General features: G+C 41.3%; 1 protein-coding gene across 1 annotated transcript; it reads left to right on the forward strand.

Annotated features, from left to right (window-relative positions):
* Positions 1–9,641: 9,641 nt before the first annotated feature.
* On the forward strand, positions 9,642–16,978 carry LOC311150160 (uncharacterized protein). The gene is made up of 4 exons (XM_084187476.1): positions 9,642–9,962; positions 10,304–10,464; positions 10,657–10,845; positions 15,741–16,978. The coding sequence occupies exons 2-4, from the start codon at positions 10,339–10,341 to the stop codon at positions 15,930–15,932; spliced, it is 507 nt and encodes a 168-aa protein (XP_084043602.1). The 5' UTR covers positions 9,642–9,962; positions 10,304–10,338; the 3' UTR covers positions 15,933–16,978.
* Positions 16,979–20,443: the final 3,465 nt, after the last annotated feature.

The following is a 20,443-nucleotide window of genomic DNA, read 5'->3' on the forward strand; positions in this document are numbered from 1 at the left end:
CTGCCTTGAGATCATTGACAAGATCCTGGGCTGGTGGTGGTTCTGGGCTGATTCCTCACCGTTCTCATGATCATTGCAACTCCACGAGGTGAGATCTTGCATGGAGCCCCAGGCCGAGGGAGATTGACAGTTTTTTTGTGTTTCTTCCATTTGCGAATAATCGCACCAACTGTTGTCACCTTCTCACCAAGCTGCTTGGCGATGGTCTTGTAGCCCATTCCAGCCTTGTGTAGGTCTACAATCTTGTCCCTGACATCCTTGGAGAGCTCTTTGGTCTTGGCCATAGTGGAGAGTTTGGAATCTTATTGATTGATTACTTCTGTGCACAGGTGTCTTTTATACAGGTAACAAACTGAGATTAGGAGCACTCCCTTTAAGAGTGTGCTCCTAATCTCAGCTCGTTACCTGTATAAAAGACACCTGGGAGCCAGAATTCTTTCTGATTGAGAGGCGGTCAAATACTTATTTCCCTCATTAAAATGCAAATCAATTTATAACATTTTTGACATGCGTTTTTCTGGATTTTTTTGTTGTTATTCTGTCTCTCACTGTTCAAATAAACCTACCATTAAAATTATAGACTGATCATTTCTTTGTCAGTGGGCAAATGTACAAAATCAGCAGGGGATCAAATGCTTTTTTCCCTCAATGTATCTATTCTATGGCCATCGAAATGCTAGCTATTGTCGTGACGTGACCTACATTAATATGTATGACTATTATTTATCGAATTAACTAACTATGTTTAATTGTCACTCCATTAAATAAATCATGTAACAATTAACTTATTAGGAATTTGGGGCACCACGGAATAAGTTGTTTAACGAGTTACCATCTCCCAAATTAAACTCTTAGAAGATATATATGTTATATACAGTTGATGTGGGAAGTTTACATACACTTAGGTTGGAGTCATTAAAACTCGTTTTTCAACCACTCCACACATTTCTTGTTAACAAACTATGGTTTTGGCAAGTCGGTTAGGACATCTACTTTGTGCATGACACAAGTAATTTTTCCAACAATTGTTTACAGACTGATTATTTAACTTATAATTCACTGTATAACAATTCCAGTGGGTTAGAAGTTTACATACACTAAGTTGACTGTGCCTTTAAACAGCTTGGAAAATTCCAGAAAATGATGTCATGGCTTTAGAAGCTTCTGACATAATTTGAGTCAATTGGAAGTGTACCTGTGGATGTATTTCAAGGCCTACCTTCAAACTCAGTGCCTCTTTGCTTGACATCATGGGAAAATCAAAAGAAATCAGCCAAGACCTCAGAAAAATAATTGTAGACCTCCACATGTCTGGTTCATCCTTGGGAGCAATTTCCAAACGCCTGAAGGTACCACGTTCATCTGTACAAACAATAGTACGCAAGTGTAAACACCATTGGACCACGCAGCCGTCATACCGCTCAGGAAAGAGACGTGTTCTGTCTCCTAGAGATGAACGTACTTTGGTGCGAAAAGTGCAAATCAATCCCAGAACAACAGCAAAGGACCTTGTGCGGAGGAAACCGGTACAAAAGTATCTATATCCACAGTAAAACAAGTCCTATATCGACATAACCTGAAAGGCCGCTCAGCAAGGAAGAAGCCACTGCTCCAAAACCACCATAAAAAAGCCAGACTATGGTTTGCAACTGCACATGGGGACAAAGATTGTACTTTTTGGAGAAATGTCCTCTGGTCTGATGAAACAAAAATAGAACTGTTTGGCCATAATGACCATCGTTATGTTTGGAGGAAAAAGGGGGTTGCTTGCAAGCCGAAGAACACCATCCCAACCGTGACTCACGGGGGTGGCAGCATCATACTGTGGAGGTGCTTTGCTGCAGGAGGGACTGGTGCACTTCACAAAATAGATGGCATCATGAGGAAGGAAAATTATGTGGATATATTGAAGCAACATCTCAAGACATCAGTCAGGAAGTTAAAGCTTTGTTGCAAATGGGTCTTCCAAATGGACAATGACCCCAAGCATACTTCCAAAGTTGTGGCAAAATGGCTAAAGTACAACAAAGTCAAGGTATTGGAGTGGCCATCACAAAGCCTTGACCTCAATCCTATAGAAAATGTGTGGGCAGAACTGAAAAAGCGTGTGTGAGCAAGGAGGCCTACAAACCTGACTCAGTTACACCAGCTCTGTCAGGAGGAATGGGCCAAAATTCACCCAACTTATTGTGGGAAGCTTGTGGAAGGCTACCCGAAACGTTTGACCCAAGTTAAACAATTTAAAGGCAATGCTACCAAATACTAATTGAGTGTATGTAAACTTCTGACCCACTGGGAATGTGATGAAAGAAATAAAAGCTGAAATAAATCATTCTCTCTACTATTATTCTGACATTTCACATTCTTAAAATAAAGTGGCGATTCTAACTGACCTAAGACAGGGAATTTAGTCTAACCATTTTGTGATGTGTAGCTTCAGCTTCACGCTTCCTGGTCTGGTAGATATTCAACCATTTGCAACGTCCGGTTTATACCGTAATCTGCTTGGTCTTCCTTTGGTAATGGAGTTGTAGTTTTAAACCATTTTGTAACGTTTAGCTCACGTTTCACGTCTGCTGGTCTAATGTTAATTTGTGTTTCAAGGCTTTTTATGCACTCGGGGTAAAAGGGGCGTTCCATCATGTTTGTGCTCATCTGGGCTTGGCCACTGACTGAGAACAAGTCAATATGGAAAACAATCATCTCATATAGAATGCTAAAATCACATTGTTATCTTCACAAAAGTATTATTATACTTAATAATTCGTTTTATACAACAATTAGATGCAAACCTCATAACTGGGAAGTGTACACCCCCAGAGATACAGTTATGTTGTTCTACCGTCTTTAATGACATTACAACATAGTAACGAATTCGACATGATTGTTCTTTAAGTCCCCACCGACCATTTCCGACATTCTTTGTGGTAGGAATATTGTTTCATTATCCACTTTTGGATGTTGGAGTTTTGGCGGAAAGAATCTATGTGTTAACAAAGGGGTCCTTTCTCCCAATACTTCATGGCAAGGAAGAGAAAGTCGGCACGGTATTTACGACCGGTCATAAAACTGGCCCCCAGGAGTGGGGGTGTTCAAACCTTTGCCTAGCCGGCATCTTTGATCCTCAACCCATGAGGGCAAGTCATGACACTATTCAAATCCGATCAAATAACAACATTAGAGGATTAGAAATGTATGCCGATGACTCAAGTTTTATATTAAGTCCGCAAGCTAGATCCCTGCAATGTCTCATTGAAGATCTAGATAACCTTTCTGAACTCTCTGGACTAAAACCTAATTATGATAAGTGTACAATATTACGTATTGGATCTTTTACATTACCTTGCAGTTTACCTATAAAATGGGCTGATGGTGAAGTAGACATACTTGGTATTCATATCACAAAATATATAAATGAGCTCTCCACAATGTATTTCAATAGAAAAATTGTAAAAATAGACAAGATCTTGCAACCATGGAGAGGTAAATACCTGTCTATTTATGGAAAAATTGCCCTGATTAACTCCTTAGTCATATCTCAGTTTACTCACTTACTTATGGCGCTGCCTGCTCCTGATGAATCTTTTTTTCAAATCATATGAGCAAAAAAATTTCGCTTTATCTGGGATGCTAAACCAGACAAGATAAAGCGTGCCTATACAGTGGGGGGGAAAAGTATTTAGTCAGCAGCCAATTGTGCAAGTTCTACCACTTAAAAAGATGAGAGAGGCCTGTAATTTTCATCATAGGTACACGTCAACTATGACAGACAAAATGAGAAAAATAAATCCAGAAAATCACATTGTAGGATTTTTAATGAATTTATTTGCAAATTATGGTGGAAAATAAGTATTTGGTCAATAATAAAAGTTTCTCAATACTTTGTTATATACCCTTTGTTGGCAATGACACAGGTCAAACATTTTCTGTAAGTCTTCACAAGGTTTTCACATACTGTTGCTGGTATTTTGGCCCATTCCTCCATGCAGATCTCCTCTAGAGCAGTGATGTTTTGGGGCTGTCACTGGGCAACACGGACTTTCAACTTCCTCCAAAGATTTTCTATGGGGTTGAGATCTGGAGACTGGCTAGGCCACTCCAGGACCTTGAAATGCTTCTTACGAAGCCACTCCTTCGTTGCACGGGCGGTGTGTTTGGGATCATTGTCATGCTGAAAGACCCAGCCACGTTTAATCTTCAATGCCCTTGCTGATGGAAGGAGGTTTTCACTCAAAATCTCACGATACATGGCCCCATTCATTCTTTCCTTTACACGGATCAGTCGTCCTGGTCCCTTTGCAGAAAAACAGCCCCAAAGCATGATGTTTCCACTCCCATGCTTCACAGTAGGTATGGTGTTCTTTGGATGCAACTCAGCATTCTTTGTCCTCCAAACACGAGGAGTTGAGTTTTTACCAAAAAGTTCTATTTTGGTTTCATCTGACCATATGACATTCTCCCAATCCTCTTCTGGATCATCCAAATGCACTCTAGCAAACTTCAGATGGGCCTGGACATGTACTGGCTTAAGCAGGGGGACACGTCTGGCACTGCAGGATTTGAGTCCCTGGCGGCGTAGTGTGTTACTGATGGTAGGCTTTGTTACTTTGGTCCCAGCTCTCTGCAGGTCATTCACTAGGTCCCCCCGTGTGGTTCTGGGATTTTTGCTCACCGTTCTTGTGATCATTTTGACCCCACGGGTGATATCTTGCGTGGAGCCCCAGATCGAGGGAGATTATCAGTGGTCTTGTATGTCTTCCATTTCCTAATAATTGCTCCCAGAGTTGATTTCTTCAAACCAAGCTGCTTACCTATTGCAGATTCAGTCTTCCCAGCCTGGTGCAGGTCTACAATTTTGTTTCTGGTGTCCTTTGACAGCTCTTTGGTCTTGGCCATAGTGGAGTTTGGAGTGTGACTGTTTGAGGTTGTGGACAGGTGTCTTTTATACTGATAACAAGTTCAAACAGGTGCCATTAATACAGGTAACGAGTGGAGGACAGAGGAGCCTCTTAAAGAAGAACTTACAGGTCTGTGAGAGCCAGAAATCTTGCTTGTTTGTAGGTGACCAAATACTTATTTTCCACCATAATTTGCAAATAAATTCATTAAAAATCCTACAATGTGATTTTCGGATTTTTTTTTTCTCATTTTGTCTGTCATAGTTGACGTGTACCTATGATGAAAATTAAAGGCCTCTCTCATCTTTTTAAGTGGGAGAACTTGCACAATTGGTGGCTGACTAAATACTTTTTTTCCCCACTGTATGTGTATTGTTTCACCCATTCTAACTACCTTTAACACCTATTGAAGATAGTATCCTCTGGCCAGGGCAGTTTCTTTTAGAGCCCCGATGCTTGTTCTGAATGTTCAAACATATCGCTTGCAGTACGGTTTTGGAAACAGGAACATATTTTTCAAAAAACTAAAGGTTAAATTACTACACACCATTTATAGGGTCAGGGTTCCCACATGGCTTTATTTCCATGTTACAGAGCTTGGTTATGGAAAACAGACGGAAGACTGAGGCATACTTGCGCTAATTAGCTATCTGCGTCTCCGAACACCTGTGTGTAAGCGGAAGAAGGACGCCATGTTGTCACTGAAATACTGTCGGCTGCAACTGTTAAAACTGGTTTAGAAAGTGTACAGTAAGTGTATATTTTGCATCTGTGAAATTATTTTGATGTGATATGAAACTATAGGGCTTTATGTTTCTAGAACTGTACCGCAATTGAGAATCAATTCACGTTTAGATGGTTTAGAGCCAATTCGCCTTTAAACAGAACATGCTAAGGTCCTTGGACTATAAGGTGTAACTTTAGGCTCCTTTAGTCCATTATTGGGCTAGGCAATGTTAGACCACCTCTCCTTGTTCTTATGACATTGCATGAATTAATTACTATACAGTGCATTCGGAAAGTATTCAGACCCCTTGACTTTTTCCACGTTTTGTTACGTTACAGCCTTGTTCTAAAATTGATTAAATAGTTTTTTCCCTCATTAATACCCAATATTGACGAAGCAAAAACAGGTTTTTAGAAATGATTGCAAATAAAAAAATACTGAAATATTACATTTACATAAGTATTCAGACCCTTTACTCAGTACTTTGTTGAAGTAACTTTGGCAGCGATTACAGCCTCGAGTCTTCTTGGGTATGACGCTACAAGCTTGGCACACCTGTATTTGGGGAGTTTCTCCCATTCTTCTCTGCAGATCCTCTCAAGCTCTGTGGTTGGATGGGGAGCATCGCTGCACAGCTATTTTCAGGTCTCTCCAGAGATGTTCGATCGGGTTCAAGTCCGGGCTCTGGCTGGGCCACTCAAGGACATTCAGAGACTTGTCCCGAAGCCACTCCAGCATTGTCTTGGCTGAGTGCTTAGGGTCATTGTCCTGTTGAAAGGTGAACCTTCGCCCCAGTCTGAGGTCCTGAGCGCTCTGGAGCAGGTTTTCATCAAGGATCTCTCTGTACTTTGCTCCGTTCATCTTCCCCTCAATCCTGACTAGTCTCCTAGTCCCTGCCGCTGAAAAACATCCCCACAGCATGATGCTGCCACCACCATGCTTTATCGTAGGGATGGTGCCAGTTTTCCTCCAGACATGACACTTGGCATTCAGGTCAAAGAGTTCAATCTTGGTTTCATCAGACCAGAGAATCTTGTTTCTCATGGTCTGAGAGTCCTTTAGGTGCCTTTTGGCAAACTCCAAGCGGGCTGTCGTGCCTTTTACTGAGGAGTGGCTTCCGTCTGGCCACTCTATTATAAAGGCCTGATTGGTGGAGTGCTGCAGAGTTGGTTGTCCTTCTGGAAGGTGTGAGAGAAAAAATCAGTATTAGCATTACTTTTTAGGTTAATATAAATGATAGGTGTGTACAATCCTGTTACTCTGGTTGTTTAAGTTGCTGTTTTAACATAACTCTGTACCTAATCCACCACGGCTGTGCACATCTCGTGTTCTTACCCCCACCCTCTGTACTCTGAAACTTGCATGTTCGGATAAAATGTATCTCTGTTTCGAACGAAGTCTCTCCTTATCCTCTATTCTAAGAACAAACAGTTCTTAGTACTCGCATGAGAACACAGAGGACTCAATAGTATTTGGCCACCTCATCCAGTAGATATCTGTTGGTTCGGCACATTGAGCCAGTTGTGGTGGAACCAGCCATGACTAAGCATTTCTAGGTCTACTATATAAGACCTCTGTTTATCTCTGTATGTCAGAGCTCTCGGCCCAATACTCAAAAGTGTGGGGTCGACCAGCCTCATTATTGCAGAGCACTCACTCTATTCATTTGTGTGTGTGGTGTGACCTGCTCCCTTATTAATATGTTTTGAATAAAGTAATATCCTGGTTGGTGATTGACCTTGTCTCTCCTCATTTATTAATTAGAATTTCCACGACAAAGGGTCTCCCATCTCCACAGAGGAACTTTGGGGCTCTGTCAGAGTGACCATTGGGTTCTTGTTCACCTCCCTGACCAAGGCCCTTCTCCCCCGATTGCTCAGTTTGGCCAGGCTGTCAGCTCTAGGAAGAGTCTTGTTGGTTTCAAACTTCTTCCATTTAAGAATGATGGAGGCCACTGTGTTCTTGGGGACCTTCAATGCTGCATACATTTTTTGGTACCCTTCCCCAGATCTGTGCCTCAACAGAATCCTGTCTTGGAGCTTTACGGACAATTCCTTCGACCTCATGGCTTGGTTTTTGCTCTGACATGCATTGTCAACTGTGGGACCTTATATAGACAGGAGTGTGCCTTTCCAAATCATGTCCAATCAATTGAATTTACCACAGGTGGACTCCAATCAAGTTGTAGAAACATCTCAAGGATGATCAATGGAAACAGAATGCACCTGAGCTCAATTTCGATTCTCATAGTAAAGGGTCTGAATACTTATGTAAATAAGGTATTTGTGTTGTTTATCTTTAATACATTTGCAAAAATGTCTCTTTCGCTTTGTCATTATGGGGTATTGTGTAGATTGATGAGGAAAATAGAATAAGGCTGTAACGTAACAAAATGTGGATAAAGTCAAGGGGTCTGAATAATTTCAGAATGCACTGTATATCAAGTTTTGGTCATGTCATACATTTTAAAAATGTTTTTCTTCATTATCATCACACAACTATCTAATTCATATATACACTATATATACAAAAAGTATGTGGACAACCCTTCAAATTAGTGGATTTGGCTATTTCAGCCACACCTGTTGCTGACAGGTATATAAAATAGAGCAAAATAGAATAACCACGCCACAATAACAGCAAAGTAGCTGCATTTGCATTTGTTTAAGTTGTTTTCTTGTGACATTTATTTGGATACATCCATAACAATGAGCTAATGAGGCGTGATTTCGGCTGGCATAGAAAAAGTGCTCACTCGTCAGGACACTGTTGTTCAGAGGAGCTAGCCAACAACACAGCTAACACAATCACTTCAAACTGAAGCTGGAAAGACAGCAAACTAGCTGCACTTCATTTCATTTGACCTTTTTATCAATTGACATGTCTTTGCATGTCCATAAAAATTATGCCAGCTGATTCATGATTTCGACTGGCTGAGAAACACTGCCTGCCTGTCTGTCTCGTCCCAACTCCGGACACGTTCATTACTATGGGACAGCTGGAGATCGAATTTGAATATTGAAACAATGTTGCAAATGTCGGAGAGAGAGACAGCAAGGTTTATACAAATCTCCACTGTTGAAAACTAAATGTTAGTCTAAAAGAAATGTGAAATAATGTCTAGATGCTTTTTATAGTGGATATCAAGTTTATAAATTGCCTGGCTGGGCTGATGAGACAGTGGATTGCGCAGTCAGATGGAACAGAGTAAATAGGCATTTTAATTTCATAGATTAGGCGGTGATAACTTGTGGAATAGACACCGGCTTGAATGCGGTTTTAACCAATCAGCATTCAGGATTAGACCCACCCGTTGTATAAACAACAACAGTACTAATTGTGTGATAGTGGGGACGCAGGGCTGTGTTCCAAACAAAAAACTACAAGTGTGCTTGCTTCAGTTCCTCAACCGCAATGTTAGGTGAGCTCAAAAAAGCACCTTATTGTTGAAGGCTTTTTCCTTGTCATAAAAGTGCATGGAAATTACTTAGGAACTGTGCACAGTTTGGAGAGGTGTGTGGCCACTTGGAGACAGCAGACCTCTCATTCAAACCCTTGTTATCGTTTTCTTCTTATGTTGCACTTATCCCAAAATGACAGTGAATATTCTTATTATGTTACTGAATGTATTATGTAGACTTAGTTATTGACAAATGCTGTGAAAGTTACAGTAAATGTAAAACACACATAAAATCAACAGTGTAATGTTTGATTTCAGTCTTGTGTCAAGTGAACTGTCACACATTTGGTTTGATAATTTCCCCATAATGTCAAAAGTGTTCAATTTCAATATCCCATTATGACTGTAGCTACCAGCAGATTGGCTCGATGGCGAAAACAGCAGGTTTTTTGCATAACACAACTTGCCGGAAGGGAAAAGTTACACAGCCGTTTCGGTGTGTATGAGAGGAAGAGTATATCTAATATTTGGTACAACGTTCTTCTGTGTACATTGCAGACGTTCCCAACATCGGGACTACATGTCCCAGAACGGACTACAAATCCCAGAATTACCTGCTTCCGCGTTTGTTATCAAACATGCTAACATTTTGTTGCTAGCTAGTCGTAAGCCAGCAGCTGTCCAAATATACTTCCTTCATTGTTATTTTATCTTAATTAACTAGGAAACAATTGCATGCGCCTACTCTTACCTGCCACGAAAAACGTTAGCTTCCCTACAGCAATGCTGAAACTAAGTTAGTACCATTAGCTAAGCTATCAACAATGCTAGCATTTTGTACTAGCTACAATGCTGTTGTGTAACGTTTGAATTTGAGTGTCTGCCAGTGTCATTGAGTATCACTGCTTGCCTGAATTGGACCATCATCTGTTGTTTGGTAAGACCTGATCGCATAATTTGAATAGTTAAGGTTTATTGTCTATGAACTTTGCTAGAATGACTAGCTAACCTGGTAGCCAGTCTAATTCATTCTCTACCGTTTGTTGTTGAGTGACTTATTGTAGCTAGCTGCAGTATCTATCTAGCTAAAGCAAATAGCAAGCTAAACAAAATATTTGTTTTTGTACATTTAGGGGTGGGTTTTGGTCAATGTATTTGTTCTACAAACTCACTGTGGATGGAAACAGAAATTGAAAAGTGTGGTTTTAATTGAATTAAGTACATGCAATCATCATCATTAATACTTTATGTTTCCTGATTTTATATTCCGGGGTCCAGACTGTTGCTTCAGCTTATATTTTGGCTGCCACAGAATGCTGTCTACTGTGAGGACATCGTTGGCTAGAATAGCCAGTCATGTGAATTCAAGGTCTGTGATTGGTTTGACACGACCTCTCTGCAGCCATCAGACCTATTCAACTGACCCTGCTGGTGTCAGGGTAAGATAACTAGTGTTGCATATCCTGGGCTCCAAAACAAGATTAATGTTGGCAATATAGTAAATGCATATGTTACAATAAGACAGCCTACAAGACTGTTAACTGCACAGGAACATTTTGATCTTATAGGTAGCTGGAGATCAACAGTCAATGAAATACAGAAAGTTTTTCCTCCCTTCCACTCAATCACAGGTGCTATATGATGGAGAATGCCCCATATGTGTTAAAGAGATCCAATTCCTGCAGTATCTGCAGAGAAACCGACCAGGGAAAGTAGACTTTGTGGACATCTCCCTGCAAGGCTTCGATGAAGAGAAGTATGGGGGGATCAGCTATGAGATGGCCATGGACGAGATGCACGTGATTGATGAGAATAACAAGGTAAACAGCTTGAGTTGGAACGACACTAAATATTGATAATCACCATTGAGTATGGCAAGAATGGCTATGTTTGTTTTTCTTTTGTTTGCTGATCAAAAATATAATTGCAAGATAACTCAACAACAATGTAGGGGCGTGGATCAGATAACCAGTCAGTATCTGGTGTGACCACCATTTGCCTCATGCAGCGCGACACATCTCCTTCGCATAGAGTTGATCAGGCTGTTGATTGTGGCCTGTGGAATGTTCTCCCACTCCTCTTCAATGGCTGTGCGAAGTTGCTGGATATTGGCGGGAACTGGAACACTCTGTCGTACACGTCGATCCAGAGCATCCCAAACATGCTCAATGAGGGACATGTCTGGCGAGTATGCAGACCATGGAAGAACTGGGAAATTTTCAGCTTCCAGGAATTGTGTACAGATCCTTGTGACACGGGGCCGTGCAATATCATGCTGAAACATGAGGGGATGGCAGTGGATGAATGGCACGACAATGGGCCTCAGGATCTTGTCACGGTAGCTCTCTGCATTCATATTGCCATCAATAAAATGCAATTGTGTTCGTTGTACGTAGCTTATGCCTGCCCATACCAGAACCCCACCGCCACCATGGGGCACTCTGTTCACAACGTTGACATCAGCAAACCACTCGCCCACAGAACGCCATATACACTGTCTGCCATCTGCCCGGTACAGTTAAAACTGGGATTCATCCATGAAGAGGACACTTCTCCAGCGTGCCAGTGGCCATCGAAGGTGAGCATTTGCCCACTGAAGTCTGTTACGACGTCAAACTGCAGGCTTCTCCAAGCTCTGATGCTGGTGATGGTCATTAGTAGCCTACCAAACTTGCTAACTGCCTGGTACTCAGTACTCTATTGTCCCTCTAATCCCTCTGACATCAATGGAAATGTAATTGAAAATCTAATCAAACACTTTATTAGAGCCCAAGAGCTCATATTTTGCAACGTTTCTATAGGATATGCAATTGCGTGAGAAAACAGCGTTTTGATGGCCTCTATTAAAAAGAGGAGGATCCCATCAGCTTTCTATAGGCTTACTATATTTATTTCTCAACTTTCCTAATATTAAGCACATTGCTTATCTTTACAACAGGAGTATAGCCTACCTGGCTGGCATGAAAATTAACCATGGGAAATGCGTCCTCCATTCGCTATTTAAGTGCATAGAGAACATGTATTTTTTTTCCTCTGCCCCTGTTTCTAGACAGATGCATGATAGTGGTCCATTCTAAATCAAAACAAATTTCACACATATAATATTTAGTATACAGTGAGGGAAAAAAGTATTTGATCCCCTGCTGATTTTGTACATTTGCCCACTGACAAAGAAATGATCAGTCTATAATTTTAATGGTAGGTTTATTTGAACAGTGAGAGACAGGATAACAACAACAAAATCCAGAAAAACGCATGTCAAAAATGTTATAAATTGATTTGCATTTTAATGAGGGAAATAAGTATTTGACCCCTCTGCAAAACATGACTTAGTACTTGGTGGCAAAACCCTTGTTGCCAATCACAGAGGTCAGACGTTTCTTGTAGTTGGCCACCAGGTTTGCACACATCTCAGGAGGGATTTTGTCCCACTCCTCTTTGCAGATCTTCTCCAAGTCATTAAGGTTTCGAGGCTGACGTTTGGCAACTCGAACCTTCAGCTCCCTCCACAGATTTTCTATGGGATTAAGGTATGGAGACTGGCTAGGCCACTCCAGGACCTTAATGTGCTTCTTCTTGAGCCACTCCTTTGTTGCCTTGGCCGTGTGTTTTGGGTCATTGTCATGCTGGAATACCCATCCACGACCCATTTTCAATGCCCTGGCTGAGGGAAGGAGGTTCTCACCCAAGATTTGACGGTACATGGCCTGGTCAATCGTCCCTTTGATGCGGTGAAGTTGTCCTGTCCCCTTAGCAGAAAAACACCCCCAAAGCATAATGTTTCCACCTCCATGTTTGATGGTGGGGATGGTGTTCTTGGGGTCATAGGCAGCATTCCTCCTCCTCCAAACACGGCAAGTTGAGTTGATGCCAAAGAGCTCGATTTTGGTCTCATCTGACCACAACACTTTCACCCAGTTCTCCTCTGAATCATTCAGATGTTCATTGGCAAACTTCAGACGGGCCTGTATATGTGTTTTCTTGAGTAGGGGGACCTTGTGGGCGCTGCAGGATTTCAGTCATTCACGGCGTAGTGTGTTACCAATTGTTTTCTTGGTGACTATGGTCCCAGCTGCCTTGAGATCATTGACAAGATCCTCCCGTGTAGTTCTGGGCTGATTCCTCACCGTTCTCATGATCTTACATGGAGCCCCAGGCCGAGGGAGATTGACAGTTATTTTGTGTTTCTTCCATTTGCGAATAATCGCACCAACTGTTGTCACCTTCTCACCAAGCTGCTTGGCAATGGTCTTGTAGCCCATTCCAGCCTTGTGTAGGTCTACAATCTTCTCCCTGAAATCCTTGGAGAGCTCTTTGGTCTTGGCCATGGTGGAGAGTTTGGAATCTGATTGATTGATTACTTCTGTGGACAGGTGTCTTTTATACAGGTAACAAACTGAGATTAGGAGCACTCCCTTTAAGAGTGTGCTCCTAATCTCAGCTCGTTACCTGTATAAAAGACACCTGGGAGCCAGAAATCTTTCTGATTGAGAGGGGGTAAAATACTTATTTCCCTCATTAAAATGCAAATCAATTTATAACATTTTTGACATGCGTTTTTCTGGATTTTTTTGTTGTTATTCTGTCTCTCACTGTTCAAAAAACCTACCATTAAAATGATAGACTGATCATTTCTTTGTCAGTGGGCAAACGTACAAAATCAGCAGGGGATCAAATACTTTTTTCCCTCACTGTAAAGACCAGATTAAATCAAGAATAGTCTGATGGGTGACAATATTAGCCTATCACTTGTGAATGATATATTATCACTTGTGAATGATGCCCAGCTTGTGTGCAAATCATAGTCGCACACCTCATGTAGCCTAGGACATAGGCCTATATGTTTTGATAAGATTTGTATCACAACTAAAGTGGCCAAAAAACGTCTTACATTTAAGCACATTAATCCGCTTTACAACAGGTGTAGCGCCTAACTGGCATGCATATGCAGCGCCTGAAGATCATTTTCACCATAAAAATGCACCTTTATAATAAAATAAATACATGCATAATCGCATTTGCAGTCACTTGAGTGTTGTTTTCCCGCTAATTGATTGCATTTTGGAACATTCTCGCTTATAGCCTACTGCCGTGTGCGCATTGCTGCGCTTATAATGTTATGAAATAAACCATTAGGCTATCAACATTTTAAGCTAAACATTCTGATCTGTTGCGTCAGCCTCATTGCTTTTAAATGTTTATTTGATGCTAGTGGGTGTATTAATTTGGGATCTATCGCATCTCACAACTGTCCCAGACTATGCTTGGAATATTGATTTCTCGCACAGAATGGAATAGGTCAACTTTTGTACTATGGGGATATTCAGCCCAAGGGCACAACGGCCACTGGCCGCAAAAGGCATGGATTTTTTTAGGGGGCATTACGGCCACAGAAAGGGGATGCCGCCGAGAAATTTGAGGCATTATCAAGTGCTTGTCAAATTGTGAATGAGAGACTGATGGAGTGTGTGCAGCCTGTGCAAAAAAAACAAAGTAGAGCTCATGCCTTTCATGCAACTTTTTTCAAATCATCATTAGAGTCGTATCATGCAGCCTTAGAATGTATTATAAATCAAAACATATAGCCCAACATTTGTATCACAACTAAAGTTGCATAAATAACTCTAAATTATGAATATAGGAGGACCTGTTTCTTTGTTAACCGCTCAACACAGATCAAATAATTCGGACAAAATATCCTTTCTATTTTATTCAACTATGTTAAGTTAATAATACGGAGAAAAAAAAAGGAAAAATAATGCCATGGAATTCTAAGCAAATCTTGTCTGCTAAATGAACTAGTGTAGCCCACAGCCATATGGCATAGCCAGATCAGGGCCTAACATAAGGACAACGCAGAGTATGCTATTCTGTTCATTTGAAATAGACTACATTTTCTTCATATCATGCTTCTTTAGACCTGTCTAAAATAAATAATGGATTTATTGTGATGGTGTAGGCTATATTAAATGGATTTATTAGACTTTTTTAAATGTAGATGTTCCAAAATCTGCATCAGTGGCTTGTTAGCTATGCGTGGAAGCCAGGAGAGATGCTAAATGTGTTTATGTTAATTAACGGTCAATTGCTATGAGACCAGCATTTATTTGCTTGACAATCACCAGCTGACAATTTCATGACCTCCACAGCCCTAGTTGTGCCAACCCACAGTTTCATCAGCTGTCCGGGTGGCTGGTCTCAGACGATCCCGCAGGTGAATAAACCGGATGTGGAGGTCTTCGGTCTGTGGTTGTGAGGCCGATTGGACATACCACCAAATTCTCTAAAACGACGTTGGAGGCGGCTTATGGTAGAGAAATGAACATTCAATTCTGTGGCAACAGCTCTGGTGGACATTCTTGCAGTCAGAATGCCAATTGCACTTTCCCTCAACTTGAGACATCTGTGGCATTGTGTTGTGTGACAAAACTGCACATTTTAGAGTGGCCTATATTGTCCCCAGCACAAAGTACACTTGTGTAATGATCATGCTGTTTAATCAACTTCTTGATATGCCACACCTGTCAGGTGGATGGATTATCTTGGCAAAGGAGAAATGCACATTTCTGGGATCTTTTATTTCACCTCATGAAAAATGGGACCAACTCTTTATATGTTGCGTTTATATTTTTGTTCAGTATAGTTAGTTACACCCACAGTATGTATCTCTTCTTTCACTGACTCTACCACTTCCTTTCCTCTCATCTCCCTCCAGGTTCACCGTGGTGTTCCAGCCTTTACAGTCATGTACAGTGCAGTTGGTTTAGGCTGGCTGGGCCGCTTCATGTCATGGCCTCTCGTTAGACCAGTCATGGACAAAGCTTATGCAATCTTTGCTAAAAACCGCCTGAAATGGACCGGACGAGAAGACTGTACTACAGGACGCTGTGTGAAGAAAGAACCTTGACCATGGAGGGAGTTGAAGAACTTACCCATAAACAGAGGAGACAGCACCTCATTACAGGTGTGGCACCTCTTCACAGTCAATATAAACTTTATTTCCTCTTTATATCAGGTGCACTTGGGCACTGAGTTCCACCACTGACTGGAACTTAACAAAAGAGCTTGCACTCCATTTGCTGGAACACATGCAGGAAATGTACACTATATAAATGCCCTTCTAGCCTCATCTCTTTTTGCCAAACAGACATTCTTTCCATCTGAAATCTTGTGGCGTAACTACTTAAAGCTACCACTAGATGGAATCTTTATCTTAGACAAGGTTATTGAATAGGTCCAAGTCAATGATTTATATATATACACATCATTGGTCCCAGTACATTAAAATGTATTGTTTGTAATTCACCCATGAATAAATTATTTGATATGATCATCAACCATTTTCAAGTTGGCATGTTGTTTCATTAGGTTGCTTGACACAAAGGATGAATAATACAGTGACAGAGATGATATAATATTGTATGTTACTTGTTTGTATATTTTTTAGTCATTCACTATTCACTACCAATCACTGTCATTCACTACCTAATGGTCATTCAAAAGTAAGTATTGTTGATAATCCTCCCAAAATTATGTTGAGGATCGTCCTGAGAAAATAACTCAAGATAAAGTTAATTTTGATGCCTCAACTATATCCTTTAAGAGAGACTCAACTCTTTCTGATCTTCAGAGTCCTCAAAGAGTCTCTGTACATCATGTGCCTGACAAAGGTTGAGATACTTTGCGATGATCTACTGTATGTTGTTTACTAAACATGGACCCGGTATGTGACAGGGTTATTTTAGGTTGGTTGTAGGGTACATTGTGCTATATATGAGTTGGGCTCTTGCCATTGCACCTGTTGACCTACACTACCAGTCAAAAGTTTGGACACACCTACTCATTCAAGGGTTTTTCTTTATTTTGAATATTCTCTACATTGTAGAATAATAGTGAAGACATCAACACTATGAAATAACACATATGGAATCATGTAGTAACCAATAAAGTGTTAAACAAATCAAAATATATTTTATATTTGAGATTCTTCGAATAGCCAACCTTCATGACAGCTTTGCACACTTGGCATTCTCTCAACCAGCTTCATGAGATAGTCACCTGGAATGCATTTCAATTAACAGGTGTCCCTTCTTAAAAGTTTTTGGAATTTCTTTCCTTCTTAATGCGTTTGAGCCAATCAGTTGTGTTGTGACAAGGTATTATTCTACAGTGTAGAGAATAGTAAAAATAAAGAAAAACCCTTGAATGAGTAGGTGTGTCCAAACGTTTGATTGGTAGTGTATACAGAAGATAGCCCTATTTAGTAAAAGACCAAGTCCATATTACGGCAAGAACAGCTCAAATAAGCAAAGAGAAACTACAGTCCATCATTACTTTAAGACATGAAGGTCAGTCAATCCGGAAAATGTCAAGAACTTTGAAAGTTTCTTCAAGTGCAGTCGCAAAACCTTCAAGTGGTATGATGAAACTGGCTCTCATGAGGACTGCCACAGGAATGGAAGACCCAGAGTTACCTCTGCTGCAGAGGATAAGTTCAATAGAGTTACCAGCCTCATAAATTGCAGCCCAAATTAATGCTTCGCAGAGTTCAAGTAACAGACACATCTCAACATCAACTGTTCAGAGGGGACTGTGTAAATCAGTCCTTCATGGTCGAATTGCTGCAAGAAACTACTACTAAAGGATACTAATAAGAGGAAGAGACCTGCTTGGGCCAAGAAACACGAGCAATGGACATTATACCGGTGGAAATGTGTCCTTTGGTCTGGAATCCAAATTTGAGGTTTTTGGTTCCAACCGCCGTGTCTTTGTGAGACGTGGTGTGGGTGAACGGATAATCTCTGCATGTGTATTTCCCACTGTAAAGCATGGAGGAGGAGGGTTATGGTGTGGGGGTGCTTTGCTGGTGACACTGTCTGTGATTTATTTAAAATTCAAGGCACACTTAACCAGCGTGGCTACCCCAGCATTCTGCAGCGATACACCATCCCATCTGGTTTGGACTTAGTGGGACTATCATTTGTTTTTCAACAGGACAATGACCCAACTCACCTCCAGGCTGTGTAAGGCCTATTTTACCAAGAAGGAGAGTGATGGAGTGCTGCATCAGATGACCTGGCCTCCACAATCACCCAACCTCAACCCAATTGAGATGGTTTGGGATGAGTTGGAAGGAAAAGCAGCCAACAAGTGCTCAGCATATGTGGGAACTCCTTCAAGACTGTTGGAAAAGCATTCCATGTGAAGCTGGTTGAGAGTGCCAAGAGTGTGCAAAGCTGTCATCAAGGCAAAGGGTGGCTATTTGAAGAATCTCAAAAATAAAAAAATATATTTGGATTTCTTTAACACTTTTTTGGTTACTACATGATTCCATATGTGTTATTTCATAGTTTTGATGTCTTCACTATTATTTTTCAATGTAGAAAATAGTAAAAATAAAGAAAAACTCTTGAATGAGTAGGTGTGTCCAAACGTTTGACTGGTACTGTATATTGCTTTATAGATCAGGCTAATGCAAATGTACAGTGCGTTCGGAAAGTATTCAGACCCCTAGACTTTTCCACATTTTGTCACGTTACAGCTTTATTCAAAAATTGATTAAATTGTTTTTTTCCCCTCATCAATCTACACACAATACCCCATAATGACAAAGCAAAAAAAGGCTTTAAAAAAATAAACATTTACATAAGTATTCAGACCCTTTACTCAGTGCTTTGTTGAAGCACATTTGGCAGCGATTACAGCCTCGAGTCGTCTTGGGTATGACACACCTGTATTTGGGGAGTTTCTCCCATTCTTCTCTGCAGATCCTCTCAAGCTCTGTCAGGTTGGATGGGGAGCGTCTCTGCACAGCTATTTTCAGGTCTCTCCAGCGATGTTTGATCGGGTTCATGTCCGGGCTCTGGCTAGGCCACTCAAGGACATTCAGAGAATTGTCCCGAAGCCACTCCTGCATTGTCTTGGCTGTGTGCTTAGGGTCGTTGTCCTGTTGGAAGGTGAACCTTCGCCCCCAGTCAGAGGTCCTGAGCGCTCTGGAGCAGGTTTTCATCAAGGATCTCTCTGTACTTTGCTCCGTTAATCTTTCCCTTGATCCTGACTAGTCTCCCAGTCCCTGCCGCTTGAACACATCCCCACAGCATGATGCTGCCACCACCATGCTTCACTGTAGGGATGGTATTGGCCAGGTGATAAGCGGTGCCTGGTTTCCTCCAGAAGTGACGCTTGGCATTCAGGCCAAAGGCTGTCATGTGCATTTTACTGAGGAGTGGCTTCCGTCTTGCCACTCTACCATAAAGGTCTGATTGGTGGAGTGCTGCAGAGATGGTTGTCCTTCTGGAAGGTTCTCCCATCTCCACAGAGGAACTCGAGCTCTCTCAGAGTGACCATCAGGTTCTTGGTCACCTCCCTGACCAAGGCCCTTCTCCCCCAATTGCTCAGTTTGGCCGGGCGGCCAGCTCTAGGAAGAGTCTTGGTGGTTCCAAACTGCTTCCATTTAAGATTGATGGAGGCCACTGTGTTCTTGGGGACCTTCAATGCTGCAGAAATGTTTTGGTACCCTTCCCCAGATCTGTGCCTCCACAGAATCCTGTCTCGGAGCTCTACGGACAATTCCTTCGACCTCATGGCTTAGTTTTTGCTCTGACATGCACTGTCAACTGTGGGACCTTATATAGACTGGTGTGTGCCTTTCCAAATCATGTCCAATCAATTTAATTTACCACAGGTGGACTCCAATCAAGTTGTAGAAACATCTCAAGGATGATCAATGGAAACAGGATGCACCTGAGCTCAGTTTTGAGTCTCATAGCAAAGGGTCTGAATACTTATGTAAATAAGGTATTTCTGTATAAATGTGCAACATTGTCAAGAAACCTGTTTTCGCTTTGTCATTATGGGGTATTGTGTGTAGATTGATGAAACAATGTATATATTTAATCCATTTTAGAATAAGGCTGTAACATAACAAAATGTAGAAAATGTCAAGGGGTCTGAATACTTTCCAAATGCACTGTACATAGCAAATATTTGGAATTTAAATTAACAATGCTAGTGAAATAGGAACTATACACTGTACATTTTTCAGTTCTGAGAAGCACTGCATACTGTCAATATTATGTTAGCTCTGAGAAGCATAACAAAACATCACTTGACACCCACATCTGTCTAAAATATGTACTGGCTAGAACATAACTGTGTCACGCAAAGTGTGACTGTGACGTCAATGACAACTTTCTCAACTCACTCTGAAATCCCTATCACGCCTTCTCTTTATTTAGACAGCGGTGACAGCAGATGACCTTAAGTAGAGGGATCTGCAGTCTTAAAGAGGATTGGTTAGTCCGAGGGCTGCTATGCCCAGCCCTCCGCTCAGACCAGCCAATAGGATACAGACCCTACAGGAAGGTAGGATGAGATTAAGTATCAAAACAGAAACAGTGTCGGTACTTTTGAAGGGTT

This window comes from Coregonus lavaretus, assembly GCF_964263955.1.
Source record: "Coregonus lavaretus genome assembly, chromosome: 22".
Classification (NCBI taxonomy): domain Eukaryota; kingdom Metazoa; phylum Chordata; class Actinopteri; order Salmoniformes; family Salmonidae; genus Coregonus; species Coregonus lavaretus.